Here is a 19,445-nt window from a genome sequence, read left to right as displayed (position 1 = left end):
TAAAGCAGTCATGCCAATAAAGCCTTGTTGAATTCAAAGATGTTCCATAATCGTATACTGGGTTTTTTTTGTTGTTGATCATTTGAAATAAAAGCTGTTTCATATGAACATAAACAATGATAAAATAAACAAATGAAATAATACTTCAGAAAGAAAGGAAGAATAGAAAACATACAAACGATAAGCTTTACTTTGTACACAGTGCCTCCAATAATGAGAGCTTTGAGACAATTCTGGAGTTAGAAGGTATTTCATTTCACAAGAGAAATTGAGTAGTTGTCTTTACATACATTGGATTGTGTAAGTGATCTGTTATATGGCAGTCTAGATAAAAAAACAATTTCTCCATAATCTCCAAACCATTACACACTCATAAAACACGATTCACGATTTCAGACGAGAGACAATTTGTTGGGTAAATTGTATTTTTTACAATAATTAATAAGAAAGACAAAGTAATACATTTCCATATCCCAACGCTTTTAATGTTTAACTGAACTAAGGAGCCATCCATACTTTATAAAAATACATTCAATTTGAAATATCATCCAAAAATACAAATGTCATCTTATCTGGGGGGTTTTCTGAATGTATTCAGATTAGCAGACAGATTTGTCAGAAAAAGTAATACAGTCCAACAGAGAAATAAATTAAATATAATATTCATGTTGTTAAAAAAAAATAAGACAAATACAGCCCAAAATTGAAATTGATATGGGTCACTGCCTGTTTCTTTCTTCATATTGATCATGGGGTCAAGTGTCCTTCCTTGACTCGTCCACCACTATCTCTAAAGCAGAATCTCCGTCTGTCCGTTTTACCGTCTCTCCTTTCGCTGCAAGTATTTCCTCTATGTTTCTGAAAGCATAGAGACAGATTGCCTTTTCAAATTCCCACTGTAGTGTTTGATGTATTCCAATGTGTATTGTGACTAATACATCTGTAATATGTCCAGACAACTCCATCTATTTCCCAATCAATCATTTAGGTTCAAAATAATCTAATTTGGTTGCAATATTCAGATGGTATTTTTGTGTGCAATTAAGTTGATCTAGTCTGCTTGGAGGACATTAATAAGAGCCTAGAAATGTGCTGTCCACAATAATGCCAGTTATTTACAAACCTCTTTCCTTCCAGATCCGAGAACCAGCCCAAATTGTCAGCAATGATGTGGTGGTTGTCACATCCTGGACATGTGACAATGACAACACCTTTGTGGTAGGATACTTTGGATATTGTCTTCGTTGATCTGGTGGAGCAGACCTGAAAAGAATAATAATAATAATAATAATAATAATAATAATAATAAAACAACTATATGCTAATCGACACGTCATCTTTGTGTATCTTTTTTTTTTTACAGAGCTCCAATGACTAAGTGAACCAACACATTCAAAGGCATATGCAAAAGCTGTTACCTTGCATGTGTATGTTAGATGATAATGTGTTGACCGGATCCTTCCGACGACATCACTTCTGTTAAACGCGTTGGTGCGGAAGCCCCTGCTCACCACCACGCGTTCTTCTCTGTAAACACGGGCCCGACACTGACCGAAAGGTGGTGGCGCTTTCCTTATGCTGGGCGCTGTTGGTCCGAGGTGTCGTAAATCAATTCCCGGATTGAATCGTGAAAGCGTCAAACTTTTATGACAACACTCCAATATACGACTGATAGGAAGCATGGTTATAAAAGTCAACCGAGTTGGTCAGTTGCCTTTTGTTGATATGGCGTGAGTACGTTCGATTGTTTTCCCGTTTAACGTGCGCGTTGTTGGAGTTGTTGTCGCGATTTGATGACGCCACATAGCCTACTTCCGGGATCCGCTGCAGACCCAGTGAGGCGCCGCAACAATTATAATAACATTATGAAATTGTACCCGTTTTTACATTCAATTATACTTTTATACAAAAAACGCAGTATGTGCTTTGTTTTGTCTTTGCCTTGCCGTTTTATTGAACACAATCATGCGATGTCAGAGAAGAACAGCTGCGAGCATGGCGGAAGAGGGAACTGAAACAGAAAGCTAGGATTGTGAAAATATATGCAGCACGGGAAGCAACACATAACAAACGTAATTTTTAGACTACACATTTATTACTTGGTGTAATGTCCGTTATTGTTTTATTCTTTATGGGGCAGGATGAACAAATAACGGAGTGGAAGTTTTGATCGAAGGTGTATTAAGGTGTGTCAAAAATGTCAGAGATCAAAACATGGCACTCCCCGCTTTGCCAGTCTCTTTTTTTTTTATGCCAATCTCCCTTTCACTTGCAGTGTCCCCTACTGTCGGTGTTAGTTGGTTGCCTCTCTCTCCCCTCTCTTTTATCTCTGTGCGACTTATTTAAGCGCAACGCTCGATTTATCTAAGGCCTTGGAAGAAAAAGAAAAACGGCAGACTCCAAGGGCTCATCTCTTCTTGGATTTGTAGGTATCAGATTGACTGGAAGCAATGTCTACCTCAGTTGACTGCAAGGGAAGGTGTGTTTACCTGCCTAGAGAAAAATAAGCTTTGCTTTTATACTGTGTGTGTGTGTGTGTGTGTGTGTGTGTGTGTGTGTGTGTGTGTGTGTACAGTGCACCAACATTAGCCGGACGATACTGGTGTTTGTGATACAGGCACAGGAGAGTGATGGGTCTCTCAAGGAGAATCTCGGGCTCCTCGGTTGACATCTGACCATCCATCCTACCAGAGCGCGCACTGCCTTATAGAGTCTGTGGTGAAACCCAAACACAAGGACCCTGGAGATGATCTGAGCCCCAGCTGGGTCATTTACATAGGACCAACACAGTGGGGCGCTACAAACGTTACATATGCAAACTCCACCCAAGGGCCCTTATTCAAGGGCTTGTTTTTTTTTTTTACAATTGACTGGTAGACAAAAAGGTTTCCGAGATATGTGCCAATTACTCTTACATGAATGTACACACTACTCTACCAATCTCTGGTGCCATCTATCCTGCAGTCACGTTTAGCCTCACAGGTCTGACTATCTCCATCAACTCTAATGCTTGAAACAACCCCTAATGTCACACTATCCCTCTTATTAGAATGAATACTAAAAACTAATCTGTAAAGCCCCCCCTATTAGGATAAATGCTGAAAGTCCACCTGTAAAGACTCACTGTCCCTTGTATTAGATTAAACACGGCGGAACCCTAAAGCGTCACTATTCCTCCTATTGGAATAAATGCCGAAAGAAACACCTATAAAGCACTACCATCCCATCTATTAGGATGAATGCTGAAAAAAATACCTATAAAGCATCACTATCCTGTCTATTAAAATAAATGCTGGAAAAAATACCTAGAAAGCATCACCATCCCTTGTATTAGAATAAACAGTAGGAAACCCTAAAGCGTCACTATCCTTTGTATGAAAATAAATGCTGAAACAATACCTTTAAAGCGTCACTACCCTTCCTATTACAATAAATGTTGAAGCAATACCTATAAAGCATCACTACTCTTCCTATTACAATAAATGTTGAAACAATACCTATAAAGCATCACTACTCTTCCTATTACAATAAATGGTGAAAACCCACCTGTATGTAAAGCATGTACCTGTATTAGAGGGAAAACCCAATATGTGGACTAACCTATACCCACCTATATACCCAACTCAATGTTACTACAGCCACCCCATAGGAAAAGACTGCATTTTATAATGCTGCAGGTATAAACAATTCCAATCATTTGGACCAAAGAAATAAGGATTCTGGTCACAGAAGCCAAACCTCACTCAGCCTCGCCATCTTTGGGCCGACAGAAAACCGACGCGCGGCGCCTTGTTTTAAACGCCACCGAAAGTTGGTGACATTAAATCAAAACGAGGTACCATTATTTTGAAAGTGGCTTGGCGTTATTGCTTCCGCAACTTTTGTTAGTAGAGCGGCGGCGGCGGCGGCGTTGGCAGCAGCGGCGGCGGCGGCGGCGGCGGCATCGTACCGCAGCTCTGGCTCGATTCGGACTTTCCCCGGGGAGAAGCAGAACCAACCCCCAGGAAACATTGTCCCGCGGTGAACGCTGAGAATGTCTCCGCCGTGTCCCCGGCAGGTGAAGGACAGCGCTAAACCAGGTGGGTGTTTTCCTTCCACACCGCCGCCGTGCCGCAGCGTGTTCAAATGCCGCTCAGCGCTCTAGTCCGTTGTTGTGGTAGAATAAACAACACTAACGACCCCCCCCCCCAAAAAAAAAACAACAACAAAAAAAACCCCAAAACGTGATAAATGACGTCATGTGGTGCTCCGCGCCTGCGATACAGCCCTTTATCGTCCCCGCGTTTCAATTAAACTTTACCCCCCCGGTCAGTGAAAGTAAGTGCTAATCACGTTAAGCTAACGCCAGGACGAGGTGAGTATCGGTTACAGGATGGTTCCCCCGGTCGGATCTCTGCCCTGTAATGTGGATTAACTACCCGGATTGTGTAGAGAACACTTTATTCCGTGTCTGACGGTGCGTTTCACTCCCCCCAAATCGCATTTAACTTGGTGGGCGGTGGTTCTCGGGGTGGCATTTCTCGTCCTCTTCATCTCAAATTACTGTAATGCTGCTGTACCCCACCCACCCCCTAATATCTAGATGTGTGGGTGTGTGTGGGTGTGTGTGGGTGTGTGTGTGTGTGTGTGTGTGTGTTTTTGAGAAAATGGATGCTTAGCCTTAAACCAGTTTGACCTGGTCTTGGCTTCCTCCGTCGCCCGCCTGTCAGCAGGATCACCCAGTTAATACTATTTATATGTCAGGGCTCTGGCTATTCGCACGGCTTTGTGTTATTAGTATTACATGTTGCTACATCTCTCACTTTCAGACACACAAGTGTGTTATTGCATAATAACAACAACCACCACTTTGTGGCCTTTCAATCCAAAAGCTCAGATCATACCCTTAATGCCAATCTCCAAGAAACCCCCCACTCTGTACACACAGACACAACAAAATAACTGACAACCAGTTTTTGACAGGTAGTCAGTACTGCCGCGTACATTACCGGTACAGTGAGACCGGCTTTTTCTGGCTGGGGTCGGTTGTCCTTGAGGGAGATGATTTACCCCTTGGCTCTGGGAAAGGCACGTTTGTTTCTTTCAAACTCTCGGGCGCAGATCCACCTCTAGCTCGGTAACACAGTCGTCAGAGCTGTGCCGGACAAAGGCGTTCCCTGGACAAAAGCAGCTCTGTTCAGGGGAAGAGGGTGGGCAGATTGAATTTTTTTTTTTTTTTTTTTTTTTTGGGGAAGGCCACAACCCGGGGAGGCCAAGAGCCGAGCTGCCATATGATCCGGCAACTGCTGCTGGACTGTCTTCCAGCTATGTTCTCACTATGGCGCAGTGGAATTGAGTGGATTACTTCAGCTCACCTGGAAAGGAATCTTTATTTTTTGATTCTGGATGGGATCAGGTCGGTCGGCCGTTGACGCCGTGTCGCGCAATGTTCTACCGTATGATAAATAATTCTGAAGTAAAGATTGCTACTTAATAGCTGCTGTTGTTTTGAGGTTACCTACCTGTTGTTACCAGATGGTTTTTCCGAACTTGACCAGCCATCGCAAAGCTTAAAATGTAAAAGTAGCTATTGTGTTAAAATATTTTCTCTGTCCATCCACGTTTACCAGCAGGGATAGGTCATGCCTCGGAGTTCGAGGCGCTTTATGTTTGATTCATTGTGATTATCTACTCAGCCTGGAAGTAAACCATGAGGGATGTTTTGCAATATGTTAGTTTCTTGAGTGCAGATTACCATGCACAAACATTTTGACACTCCAAAGCTTTTCCTGTGCATCAATAAATAAGCCTATATACTCAGTCTGTGTATACTAAAATACTTGACAATGTATAATATAAACTTTTAATTGTCCATTTGTAATGGACTTGGGTTTATCAAGCCGCATTGAAACCATCAGCATCAATTAAAAGAGACGAGAGGAGAGACTTGGATTTGGATGCTGAGTCTGCTGGCTAGTGCTCTGTTGTGAAATAGTACTACTGGACATCACATGATGTGGGTTAGCACATCAAATATCTGGAAGTGAGTTACTTTAAATTCTGCTGCAGCTGCAATAAAAAAAAATATTAAAAGTGAACTGACAAAGTCAAAATAAGATAGAAAACAGATTTGGAAATATGAATAGTTATTATTGTAATTGACTGAAACAAACCTACAATTGAAGTTTGACACACGGAGAACAATTCTATATCTATCTATCTATCTATCTATCTATCTATCTATCTATCTATCTATCTATCTATCTATCTATCTATCTATCTATCTATCTATCTATCTGATCATGCTACATTTACTCTGTGCAGTCAAAGTGAGAGCGGTTGTACTCACTCTTTATATTATATTGTGGGAGAATCCATTATTTATTAACTCCACCACACATGTTTTGTCACAAATGACGCCTCAGTTACCGGATTTTGGCCTAAATCAGTGTGAGTTGAGTGAGACCTGCACTTTTGTCATATTTAAAAATGTAATCATACAAATCCTACAAGAAACTCAAGTACCATGATATGAAAATGCCTAACCAAATCTTCTAACCACTTTCCACCAAAAATCTCTACAAGCAAAAATTATTTGGATTAGATTTGGATTGCCTTTCCACAGACGTTCCTTATGCTTCTCAAGTTAGTTTCAATATCTAAGATAAAGATTCACTTCCCCACTTAGATTATACACCCTCTCTACATTTAGAGCTTTACCTCTTGAGAGTGTTTTTAGCCTATACAAAGTACTGTGTACAAAGACTTCCATAGTCCCACGTGATTGGTGCATTAAAGGTGGGATGCATGTTAGCGAGTCAGACTCGGTGAAGGTCTAAGTTGTGAAGCATCTTTTGTAATTATATCAGCTTCTTGCATTGTACATGGTCTAAATAGTCACAAACGACCTCATGAATATGCAGTGATTTCTTTGTGATTTACATGCCAGGAATCCAGAGCCACTGAGGCAATGGCTAACCATAATAAAATACATCACAACTGTAGTGGTGGCGACATTTTCATGTCGTCTCAAGATCGGACTAAGGAAATTACACATGTAACATCTACTTTCAGGAATCAAGGAACAAAAATAAATATTATGAAATGTGAGATCTTCCCAAAAGATATGGGTGGTGCCTGCCGGTTTAGACTAGTTGTCATGCAAAACACTTTGTAGAGGCAGCTCTAGTGTGATGTATAACATATGTGTCGGGCAGCGAACATCTATGATCTGGAGTGATCAATAGCTGATCACCTGGTTTCTACTGTCAATAAAAACCCTTCCTTTTTCACCGGCATTAATTATTCATGTTTACTTATATTATTCAAGTAATAACCTGGCGCCGCAACACCCCTGTCCCGGCTTTCTGGCGGTCCCTTTCACACAGACGTTGTTTTGGCTTGGTTTTGGCTCTGTGACAGCCTCCGATTCCGACTCGGCGCCGGATCGACAATTGCATGTTTGTACCTTTTACACAGAACGGCGAGGTGAAATAATGGCACAACATTCCCACCTTGAACGGGCTCTGTAAAAGGGGCTCAAGAGAAAGAAGCGAGTTAAAATTCATTTTCACCTTTTCATTCATTACTCACCTTTATGTGCTTCACACAAGGGAAGATCTAAAACAAGATGACAAAGAATCTATTTTCTTTATTTTTTCTATTTTCTATTATGAGTGTAATTCAACTGCATGACTTATTAGCACTTTGCACATTCAACTGAGCTAATAGAAAGCATTTCTTCAAAGTTATTTTAAGTTAACTGATGTAAAGACATCAGTGTTTGCTCTGAGTAGTGGTTAATATGAGCCATTTGATGTGTGTGAGGGGCCCTGTAGTCAGTAAAGGTGATTTATTTTAAACCTAAAAATGAATGGGGCCCCATGACAAATATATGCAGTGAAAAAGGCGTATACACTTATGCTGCGTCAGGATAAGTGGTCTGCTGGATCCAGCTTGCTCTGCATTCTTTGAGCTACAGCTTTTTGTTGGCACATGCTGAATGTCTGGCATATCACTGATGCATAGACAACCACAGCAAGAAATGTAATGACTGCATCCTACCAATCTGGCCAACTTGGTCCAAAACTTGCTTTTACATGGCATACATTCATTCATACACATATACATCTCAAAAAATTAGAATATCATGAACAAGTTCAATATTTTTTGTCACTCATTTCAGAAAGTGAAACCCATATATTATATAGATTCATTACACAGTGAAATATTTCAAGCCTTTATTTTCTGAGATTTTGATGATTGTGGCTATAGATAATGAAAACACAAGATTCAGTCTCTCAGAAAATAAGAATATTACATAAGATCAATAAAAAAAAAAGGATATTTTAAACAGAAATCTTCAGGCTTCTGAAAAGTATGTTCATTTCTATGCACTCAATACTTGGTTGGGCCTACTTTTGCATGAATTACTGCATCAATGCGGCCTGGCATGGAGGCGATCAGCCTATGGCACTGCTCAGGTGTAATGGATAGATTTTCTATGGGGTTCAGATCAGGTGAGTTTGCTGGCCAATCAAGCACAGTAACACCATGGTCATTGAACCAGCTTTTGGTACCTTTGGCAGTGTGGGCAGGTGCCAAGTCCTGCTGGAAAGTGAAATCAGCATCTCCATAAGGCTTGTCAGCAGAAGGAAGCATGAAGTGCTCTGAAATCTCCTGGTACATGGCTGTGTTGACTGTGGACTTCAGAAAACACAGTGGACCAACACCAGCAGATGACATGGCAGCCCAAATCGTCACTGACTGTGGAAACTTCACACTGGACTTCAAGCAATGTGGATTCTGTGCCTCTCCACTTTTCCGCCAGACTCTGGGACCCTGATTTCCAAATGACATGCAAAATTTACTTTCATCTGAAAATAGGACTTTGGACCATTGAGCAACAGCCCAGTTATTTTTCTCCACAGCCCAGGTAAGACGCTTCTGACGTTGTCTCTGGTTCAGGAGTGGCTTGACACGAGGAATACAACATTTGTAGCCCATGCCTAGGATTCATCTGTGCGTAGCGGCCCTTGATGCGCTGACTCCAGCCTCAGTCCACTCCTTGTGAAGCTCCCCCAAATTCTGGGAATGGATTTTGCTTGACAATCCCCTCAAGGCTGCGGTTATCCCTTTTGCCATCACCTTTTCCTACCACACCTTTTTTTTCCACTCAACTTTCTATGAATATGCTTGGATACAGCTCTCTGTGAACAACCAGCCTCTTTAGCAATTACCTTTTGTGGCTTACCCTCCTTGTGGAGAGTGTCAGTGACTGTCTTCTGGACATCTGTCAAGTCAGCAGTCTTCCCCATGATTGTGTAGCCTACTGACCCAGACTGAGAGATCATTTCAAGGCTCAGGAAACCTTTGCAGGTGTTTGGAGTTAATAAGCTGGTTAGGGTGTGACACCATGACTTTCCAATATTGTACTTTATCACAATCTTATAATTTTCTGAGACACTGAATTTTGGGTTTTCATTATCTATAGCCACAATCATCAAAATTTCAAGAAATAAAGGCTTGAAATATTTCCCTCTATGTGTAATGAATCTATATAATATATGGGTTTCACTTTCTCAAATGAGTGACAAAAACTGAACTTTTTCACGATATTCTAATAATGAGATATACATACATACATACATACATACATACATACAAACATTGAAAAGCCATCATAAAAACATCTCCTAACTGTACATGCTACTTTTGAGTTCCTTGTTCTCAACTAACTTTGTGTTCTGTTTTGTTTTTTCCAAAGATAAACCATCATGATTCCCATCACTGAGCTACGGTACTTTGCTGACACCCAGCCAGCGTATCGCATCCTGAAGCCATGGTGGGACGTCTTCACGGATTACATCTCAATCATTATGTTAATGATTGCTGTGTTTGGTGGTACGCTCCAGGTGACACAGGACAAGATGATTTGCCTTCCTTGCAAGTGGGTAGTTAACAGGACTTGTGAAACCATCCCAGTTCCCAATGTGACGATCCCCTACTCCCCTGAACCCAAAGGCATCAAGTATGACCTTGACCGCCACCAATACAACTATGTTGATGCGGTCTGCTATGAGAACAAGCTACATTGGTTTGCCAAGTACTTTCCCTATTTGGTGCTCCTCCACACCCTTATCTTCTTGGCTTGCAGTAACTTCTGGTTCAAGTTCCCCCGGACGAGCTCCAAACTGGAGCATTTTGTCTCCATCCTCCTCAAGTGCTTTGACTCTCAATGGACGACAAGGGCTCTGTCCGAGACTGTCGCCGAGGAGAGTGATCCCAAGTCTCTGGGGAAAATGAACGGTTCCATGGACAAGAAGGCCTCCTGTGTGAGCGAGGACGTGGAATCGAATGTGCCCATGCTGCAAAGAACTAAGTCGAGAATTGAACAGGGGATAGTAGATCGCTCTGAAACGGGAGTACTGGACAAAAAGGAAGGGGAGCAGGCCAAGGCCCTTTTTGAGAAGGTGAAGAAGTTCAGGATCCATGTAGAGGAAGGCGACATAGTCTATCGTCTCTATATACGTCAGACCATCATTAAAGTCATAAACTTCGTCTTGATTATTTGCTATACAGCCTACTATGTACGCTACATCACATTCAGTGTAGTGTGTGCAGTGAACATTGAGAAGCTGACAGGGTACAGCATGTATCAATGCGCCCACCCTTTGGCCACCCTTTTTAAGATTTTAGCCTGTTTCTACATCAGTTTGGTGGTTGTCTACGGCCTTATTTGCATGTACACCCTTTGCTGGATGCTCAGCCGATCCCTTAAACGCTACTCCTTTGAATCCATCCGCGAGGAGAGCAGTTACAGCGACATTCCCGACGTGAAGAACGACTTTGCCTTCATGCTGCACATGATTGATCAGTATGACCCCCTCTACTCCAAACGCTTCGCCGTCTTCCTCTCCGAGGTGAGCGAGAACAAGCTGAGGCAGCTAAATCTGAACAACGAGTGGACGTTGGAAAAGTTGAGGCAGCGGATCACCAAGAACTCCCAGGATAAGCTGGAGCTTCATCTCTTCATGCTCAGTGGGATTCCAGACACGGTATTTGATCTGCTGGATCTGGAAGTGCTCAAGCTGGAGCTCATCCCCGAAGTTACCATCCCGCCTATCATTGCCCAGCTAGCCAGCCTCCGGGAGATGTGGCTGTATCATACGCAGGCGAAAATCGAGGCCCCGGCTCTCGCCTTCCTGAAGGAGAGCCTCAAATCGCTTCACATAAAGTTCACCGACATCAAGGAGATTCCGCTCTGGATCTACAGCCTGAAGAACCTCAGTGAGCTGCACCTGACCGGGAACCTGAGCGCCGAGAATAACCGCTTCATTGTCATCGACGGGCTCAGAGAACTCAAAAGGCTCAAGGTGCTGCGCCTGAAGAGCAACCTGACCAAGCTGCCTCAAGTCGTGACCGACGTGGGCGTCCACCTCCAGAAGCTCTCTATCAACAACGAGGGTACCAAACTGATGGTGCTCAACAGCCTGAAGAAAATGGTGAACCTCACGGAGCTGGAGTTGGTCCGTTGTGACCTCGAACGCATCCCCCACTCTATCTTCAGCCTGCACAACCTCCAGGAAATAGACCTAAAGGACAACAACTTGCAGACTATAGAGGAGATCATCAGCTTCCAGCACCTTCATCGGCTGGTGTGCCTGAAGCTTTGGTACAACCAGATTGCCTATATCCCCATTCAGATTGGGAACCTCACCAACCTGGAGAGGTTGTACCTGAACAGAAACAAGATCGAGAAGATCCCCGGCCAGCTCTTCTTCTGCCGCAAGCTGCGCTTCTTAGACCTGAGTCACAACAACCTGACCAGCATCCATGCCGACGTGGGCTTCCTGGAGAACTTACAGTACTTTGCTGTGACAGCCAACAGGGTGAGTGAAGACATTTCCAATGCCCTTATGGTTTTCATCCTTTCTATGTCTTCCTGTTAGGGATGCCACGGTGAGGAGTTTCTCCCACTGATTAATAGCGGAGCTTGCAGGGCGTTCCCGTTATGCACGGGTGCTAATTATGGATGGAGGGAGACAGATCCTGATCTATACCTGATCTACCGTTTCCGACGGCCGTGTCTCCTCTTCTCCCGTGATAAGCAGACCGTGCTGTGACTCACTTTCACTTTTGTAGCGTCCGACTAAGTACTGATAACACGCTTAGTATTTTACAAATTAGAATTATTTTTTAATTTGATGAATATCGGTGCTGATACAAGAAAATAAACAAAACCGGTTTTATTTCTATTAAAAAAAAATAATATATATATATATATATAAAGTTAAACAACGGTGGGGGCGGCGGGCAAGTAATGTAATCAGCGTATGCCGAATACCGTCTAACACCGGTAACACCCATAACGACCCTGCTTCCTGTACAAAAAAAACAAACAAACAAAAGAATTCCTTTTGGACCGGGTTTGTCATTAACAAGGTATGTAGTACAAGTCCTCGTGAAACCTTGTATGTAATTATTCTTGTTTATGTTGTGTTTTCACAGACCACATCTCTCCTTAAACGATGGTTAAATGTATGTTCTAAAATCTTGAAAACATTAACATCTGATAAAAAAAATGATAAATAATAATTATATTTATATATATATATAAAACCTTTATAACAACATGCAGTTGCAACCCAAGCTTGATTCTTAAAGATGTTTCTAATTATTGTATCCTACGTTTCTTGTCAAAGAAAATGTTATATTTAGCCTATTGTAAATGTATTTCACGCTACCATTGAATTCATGTATGAGAAAGGTTTAATAGTACATGGCAATGGTGGCAGCTATTGGACAGATTAATGGAGACAATATCCTTTTAAAAGGGTATGTACAAGATCATATGCTTTGGTTAAGTGATACTGTTGTTGTTATTTTTATTGTGGCTGCTTATGTAAATAGTAAATAGTTTCAACAGGATTTAAGTGACTGGTTTTATGAGGACTCTTCTGGTATGTTCTGTTTTTCTTTAAGGCATTCCTCAGCTGAGTCCCCTTGCACATTGGCTGTATCATTTGTGAATACCGTGTCTGTGCAGATCAAATAGGACTTCATGCTCAACCTTGTGTGCCCCAAAACAACAGCAAATACAACTTCATAGTGTTCAACTCTTGGCAATTAGAGGCCAGATAAGAAGATTTAAAAATGTGTCTATGTTTTATAGTCACGATTTATATTCTATTAGGTTTTGTATTTGTTTCAGCAGCAAATTCCCCACAGACGATTAGTTCTAGCCTTCAACTGTCCTCTAATCCGTGGTGATCTTTGAATTGGTAATTGCCTATGTGCTAATTGTGTAGCAACCACAACATAATGCACTGACCCTTCCTCCGATCACAGTAGCCCTAGAAAGTTTCCGGGCTTATGTTTACACATGTCGTTTTATTTAACCAAGGCCTATGCGTTGGCCATGCCATTCTTCAGCGTATACTCATTATCTGACAACATCTCTTCTCTCTCCCGTCTGTTAAGATCGAAACCCTGCCGCCGGAGCTGTTCCAGTGTAAAAAACTGCGCACTCTCAATCTGGGGAACAACTGCTTGCAGACTTTGCCATCTCGCTTTGGGGAACTAACCGGATTAACCCAGATTGAGCTCAGGGGCAACAGGCTGGAGTGCCTCCCAGTGGAGCTGGGAGAGTGTCGGCTGCTGAAGAGGACAGGCCTGGTGGTGGAAGAGGATCTGTTCAACACATTGCCCACCGAAGTCAAAGAGCAGCTATGGAGAGCTGATAAGGAGCAGGCTTGAGTTAAATCTCGGTGCAGAGCGACAGGAAATCAGAGGCTCGAGTGATGGGGCTGGCGGGAAAGCCGAGATAAAGATTAGGATAAGAATAAGGGTGAAACTTTGAAAAGGTTTTAGCGCAGAGCTGACCACAGAGGATCATAGACGCAACGTTGAGCTGGTTGGAGCTTCCTCTAGGGACTCTCCCGACGGTATGTGTCCGCCTTAAAAATGTGCCCGTGTCAGAATTTGCCCCTTTTTGAATCCATGTCAGATTGGGCTCTTTACTCTGCAGCAGTTGCTTCTCGAGCAGTCTGTTGCTTGCCATGCTGTTGCGACAACCATAACCCCATCTGGAAAAAAAGTTGAATGACCTTCATTTCTAGCACCAAGTGATGAGAAAAGTAGCTTGTTAGCTATTTGGCTAAAAGTACATCATTGTTGATGTTACTGGTAGTAACCAAGTAATTAGCTGAGGTATATATTACTTGAGGTAATATAAAACAAAGCTTTGTCCAATGCAAAATGTCAAAAGTTGTGCAATGAAGAGGAAAAGACCAGTTCCAAGGCCATGGAGGGGGGAGAGAACTTCCTGACTCGGCCTGAAATTAGTTTATGCAGTGTGACATCACGGATCATTCAGAACGAATTAATTAAGAAAATTATTTCAATGGACCAACTTTCCCCACAGAGGAGTACACTCAAAATGTGACGGTATTTAGAGCAGAATTTAAATAACCTTCCTCAGGAAGGCTCAAAAGTCAAGCTTGGAAATGAGAGAGAACAAGTTGTTGTACTTTCCGTCTGCAGAGTTTGAGCCGCTCAAAGTTTTTATTTGGATCCAGTAGGATAGAAGACCCTGCATGCTTAGTGTCGTCAGTATCCACAATGTTCAGGTTGATTTTCTTTATCATGAGGATAAGTGGTTCATCCTACAGGTGCTGCCTGGGAGCATGTTTTTCACATGAAATGTTCTGAAAGCATTTGACAACATTTTTGGGGGTGGCAACAACTTTTCTTGGCAGGACCGTTGCATTCTACTGTGCCTAGTGAGCTTATAGGCTTATGGATTGATACCCTGCAGACAATAATGTGTACATATGGACTTTGAAAAAACAAACAAACAAAACAAAGCAACATAATCAAGAAATAATATTCTTAAATTAAATTTGTTGGCTTGCCAAATTTACTTTGAAGCGTTCTGTAAGAGCATGCAAAGGATGTTATTAATTTGGTACGTTGCAAACGCAATAAAAAATGTTATTGTGTTTGACTAAATGCCATTCATGCGACTAATCTATGAATTCCCTTTAAGACCTTATATTAAATGACAGGTACTTATATTTTATATGGCACATTTAGAGGAATGGTGAAACATTCTTATTTAAAGTGTCAATCTCAAAGATCTCTTTTGTTGTTTTTTTGGCGGCACCTAGGGCAAGAAGCGGTAATTGCAGGTGTGTTTTTGGACCTCACTTCCTAGAGATCCAAACAGCGTCTCCCGCGTGACGTCAGGCGGTCAGGTGATAGTTAGCACCTGGGCCACGCCTCCATAACAATTTTGGGAGAAGTTGCCACAGGCACCGGTTCTTAATACTCTGAATACTGAAAATGCAAGGGCTTCATCAGCGGGCCATACACGCAATCACCTCTGTGTTACCTCATTCGGCGATAGTGAAACAGACATTTATTGAAATGAAAATCTTCGAGATTGGCATTTTAACTTTACTCTATTTAAAAAAATATATATATATGTATTCTAACTTCACAATGTTGACGTAAACTGGGTCAGTATTAAAGTCTACAGTTTATTGTCATTATTGAAAGTTTATTAGCTAGATATTTATTTACAAGTTATTTGTTTTACTTTGTGCTCATTTGATTTTAACGATATAATAAATGTATGCATTTGTGATGATCATAAAATGAGACCTACATTATATGGCACGTCCAAGTGAATCAACTTCTCTAAAATTTGCTGCCAAGTATTTCCAACACTTTAAAGCCATTACCCGCCCATTGAGAAAAACAACCTGTTGTCGGCTGAAATCACCATCGTTGTGTAGGTTTGATTGTTTTGCTTGGTTGTTATAGAGACGTTATATATTGTTTTGGATTTATTTACCTCAAAGAAAAGACTACGACACACAAACTTGTCTTTGCCAGTAGTGCTTCGGAAAAGGGATATCATCAAAGACAGTGCATTATAATATCTGCTATAAATGTGATTAATGTCATTTTACCTTAGATTTGATCTGTTCATTTTATGATACCTTTGTTTTTTCAAGCTAATATGGCCTTAACCTTTTACAAAATGTATTTCCTGATAATGAGTGAAAACATCGCATTGACTTGTGTTGTCATGTGCAGTAAAAACAATCTTCTCTCACACTAGTTCACGACAGCTGTTTTACTTTGATGAGCTGAAGGGATTATCTAAAGAAATACGACAATTCCACAGGGGTTGGTTTTTTTTTTCCACAGAGGCCTTGAGTGTGTTTTAAGTTTTTAAAGATGAAAAAATAAAGTTCTTTAAACTTCTCGTTGCTCTGAAGTCCAGGGCAAAAAAGGTCTTTGCTTGACAATTTGGGCTTTGGATGCTGATGTTTTAAATATGCCAATATTGTGAACGGGGCCAAATGCCGATACGGGATGGTGGACCACGAGAACTCGTCTGGTCTGAGCTTTGTTCAATATGGACGATCACGAGAGAGAGGACCACGAAGATGTTTCTCGTCTTTTACGACGCTGCAGTCACCGCTGACCTGATTCAATGCAAAATAATTCAACTTGTCTAAACCAACTGTGCAGATGCGTAAACAAATTGTTCATAGATACACAGGTCTCCAAATCTCAAGACGCAGGCTCTGAGCGATGGAAAAAAATGTGTTACATACAAGCTAACATGGTTTATAGTAAACCCGCTCGAAAAGTCACGTTCGTTCGGGGCTTTGATTGCCCATTCGCACAGGGGGCAGAAAGTGGCACAACTCATGAAAAAAATAACAATTAAAATGGTCATGCAAAATTAATACACAATTTTCCTATTAGATTAGGCTAGAAGACTAAATTAACATATTTCATGAAATTGAAATTGTGCTTAAAATATATATATATATATACATATATATATATATATATATGGCCTACTTTTTTTATCTTTAATTTTCTGGCATAAACGTTCCCTGGTACACTGTTCAAAGCTGATTTGACTGTAATTACCAATGAGAGTGCCATAGAAATCAATCTCAGGGCATCACTGGGGGGTAATTCATAGCTTCAGATGTGAAGGATCAGTAAGTTCCCCAAAGGACACCGGGGTGAAACCCCAGATTTGTAAAGTTTCATGTTTATTTCAACCTTTTTGTTACAGCCTTAATAGTGAAGCCTGCTGCATTCGGCCTATTTCTACTCTAGGATGGGAGGTTGTGATTTTGCGTATTGTAACACGTAATAGAGAATCTGAGAACAAAGGGAATCTTCTAATTTAGTGACGTCTCTGTCTCTTGATTTTTACATTTAAATGTGAAGTATATATTTTTTTGCTATTGTATCGCATAGCATTCACTTTAAAACTATTGGATCTATATCTAGAAATGTTTTTATCTATATTTTCATTTTTTAAATGTTGCCTTCAAAGCCGCAGCCAAAGCCATGCAGTGCTTTGTGTTCGTTTCAATTTTTACCCAAAATAGTGCGGACGGAACACATTCCTCTTATCAGCAGATTACCGCTCTACCCCTGACATTTTGTACACAGCAGCATCATAGAACTGTTATCGGTGTTAAATTAGGTGATGCTTTTCGTGGGGAGGCGTATGAACTGCGACAAAATGACATTTAAACATAATTTAAAATGTTATACTTTGTGCATCACTTTGGTGTCAAGATCCCACGCGCATTTAAGCAGTTCAACCTGTGTTACCCATCAAAATATCAAATGTAATATCTTACACCGACCCCAAATAGTCTTGCATTTTAGGTCTTTCTTCACATTGACATCAACAGAATGGGTCATAAGTGATCTGCTGTGTAGGCCCCAGAATATTTTAATTATTTCTAACAGAAGGATCCAGTTGTGGAATAACCCCATACACAACCCCATACCCATTACCCAACACATATTATGTGTTGGGTAATGGATCCCGTCCAAAGAACACAAACTAAACTGAAAAACGCTTGAAAATCTCAGTGAAATGGAGGGGAGCACGCCCCTCGGAATAAGAGCAAATAAACAAGTCTGGATATTTGATGATGTTTGTTTTAACATTTTAACATATAAACATATTCAATGTTTTCATATTTCAATATTGACTTTGTAAATAGATGCTGTAAAATGTGTATCCCTGACAACATGTACAGATAGCTCCGACTTAATGTTGTTGTTTTTTTTTTTACAAATCTGACACGTAATAATAAAGCGCTTTACAGTTAATTGTTGTTGTCAGAGTATTTGTTCATTAATATCTGTACGGCATTACAAATCTCTTTGATTTGAACCAATTCAGACTTGCATCTTGGCGAATAATGGTGACATCTTGTGACCACTTTGTTTTACTGCAGATGAGTGCTCATGTTTATCCTGATTACAATAAATAGAGTAGTGGCGTCAGTCATTTAAAAGGAGATGAACGTGATGAATCAGTGATAAGCAATCCAAAACCAGCAGTTTGAGATGTATATATATATATATATATATATATATATATATATATATAAAACTAATCATTGAAAAAAATGAAAGCAAGTACAGATATTTAAGCTGAAAATGGAACAAAGTTTACTTTACTATATATATTCACACACACACACACACACACGCACACACACACACACACACACATATATATATATATATATATATATATAAAACTACTCATTAAAAAAAAGAAAGCAATTAAAAATGTAATATTTAAGTTGAAAATGGAACAAAGTTTACTATATATATTCACACACACACACACACACGCACACACACACACACACACACACACACATATATATATATATAAAACTACTCATTAAAAAAAAGAAAGCAATTAAAAATGTAATATTTAAGTTGAAAATGGAACAAAGTTTAAATTCTTGGAAAGTGAATATACTGAAGTCAGTACAGATATTAGGTTGTTTTTTTTAATATTAAGTACAGACATAAAGTACTTGTACTTTGTGAGTTTCAACCACTGTGATCAACAAATACACACATACATATATACATATAACTATATAAATAAATAAAAAAATATATATCTATATACAGTTCACAAAAATATACAGTATATGAACTCATGAACTCTAGCTGTTTTGTACATGTTGCCAGAGAGAGGAATTTCGTAATCTCTATTTACAAAATCAATATTTACAACTTACGACAGCTCGGGGGGTTATTCCCTAAAGGTTGCTTGGCCCAGGCAGCCTCCCTATAAGCTGCAACCGGCGGTGAGCCAAGCGGGTTCTCTAAACGCCGCTCGGAGCTAAACCATTGTGACTCAGTGGGGCCTTTTTGTAAATCCCTTTTAATCGTGTTCAAAATAGGGGACCTATTATGAACAACTCACTTTTTCAGTGCTTGTGCACATAGGTTTGGGTCCCCGCTCGAGCACACAAACCGTGAAATGAAACGAGCCAGTCCGTTTTTTTTGTGAGCTGTCTATTTCAAGGAAACGTGTCCTGAAACCAGCCGTTCGGATTTGAAAGCCCCTTCCTACGTCACTCGGCCCACATTAGAATAAC

The 19,445-nt window shown here is 40.7% G+C and overlaps 1 protein-coding gene across 2 annotated transcripts; it reads left to right on the top strand.

Annotated features, from left to right (window-relative positions):
* Window positions 1-3,902: 3,902 nt before the first annotated feature.
* Window positions 3,903-16,254, top strand: lrrc8aa (leucine rich repeat containing 8 VRAC subunit Aa). 2 transcript variants are annotated; one of them, XM_080017978.1, is made up of 3 exons: window positions 3,903-4,079; window positions 9,746-11,870; window positions 13,462-16,254. In XM_080017978.1, exons 2-3 carry the CDS (start codon window positions 9,756-9,758, stop codon window positions 13,735-13,737), a joined length of 2,391 nt encoding a protein of 796 aa, XP_079874104.1. In that variant the 5' UTR covers window positions 3,903-4,079; window positions 9,746-9,755; the 3' UTR covers window positions 13,738-16,254. The 2 variants fall into 2 exon arrangements, with proteins under 2 accessions (XP_079874104.1, XP_079874105.1); XM_080017979.1 differs by lacking the exon at window positions 3,903-4,079 and adding an exon at window positions 5,294-5,395.
* Window positions 16,255-19,445: the final 3,191 nt, after the last annotated feature.

This window comes from Zeus faber (genome assembly GCF_960531495.2).
Source record: "Zeus faber genome assembly, chromosome: 17".
Classification (NCBI taxonomy): Eukaryota; Metazoa; Chordata; class Actinopteri; order Zeiformes; family Zeidae; genus Zeus; species Zeus faber.
Note: the sequence above shows the minus strand (reverse complement) of the source record. Positions and strands in the feature narration are given on the sequence as shown.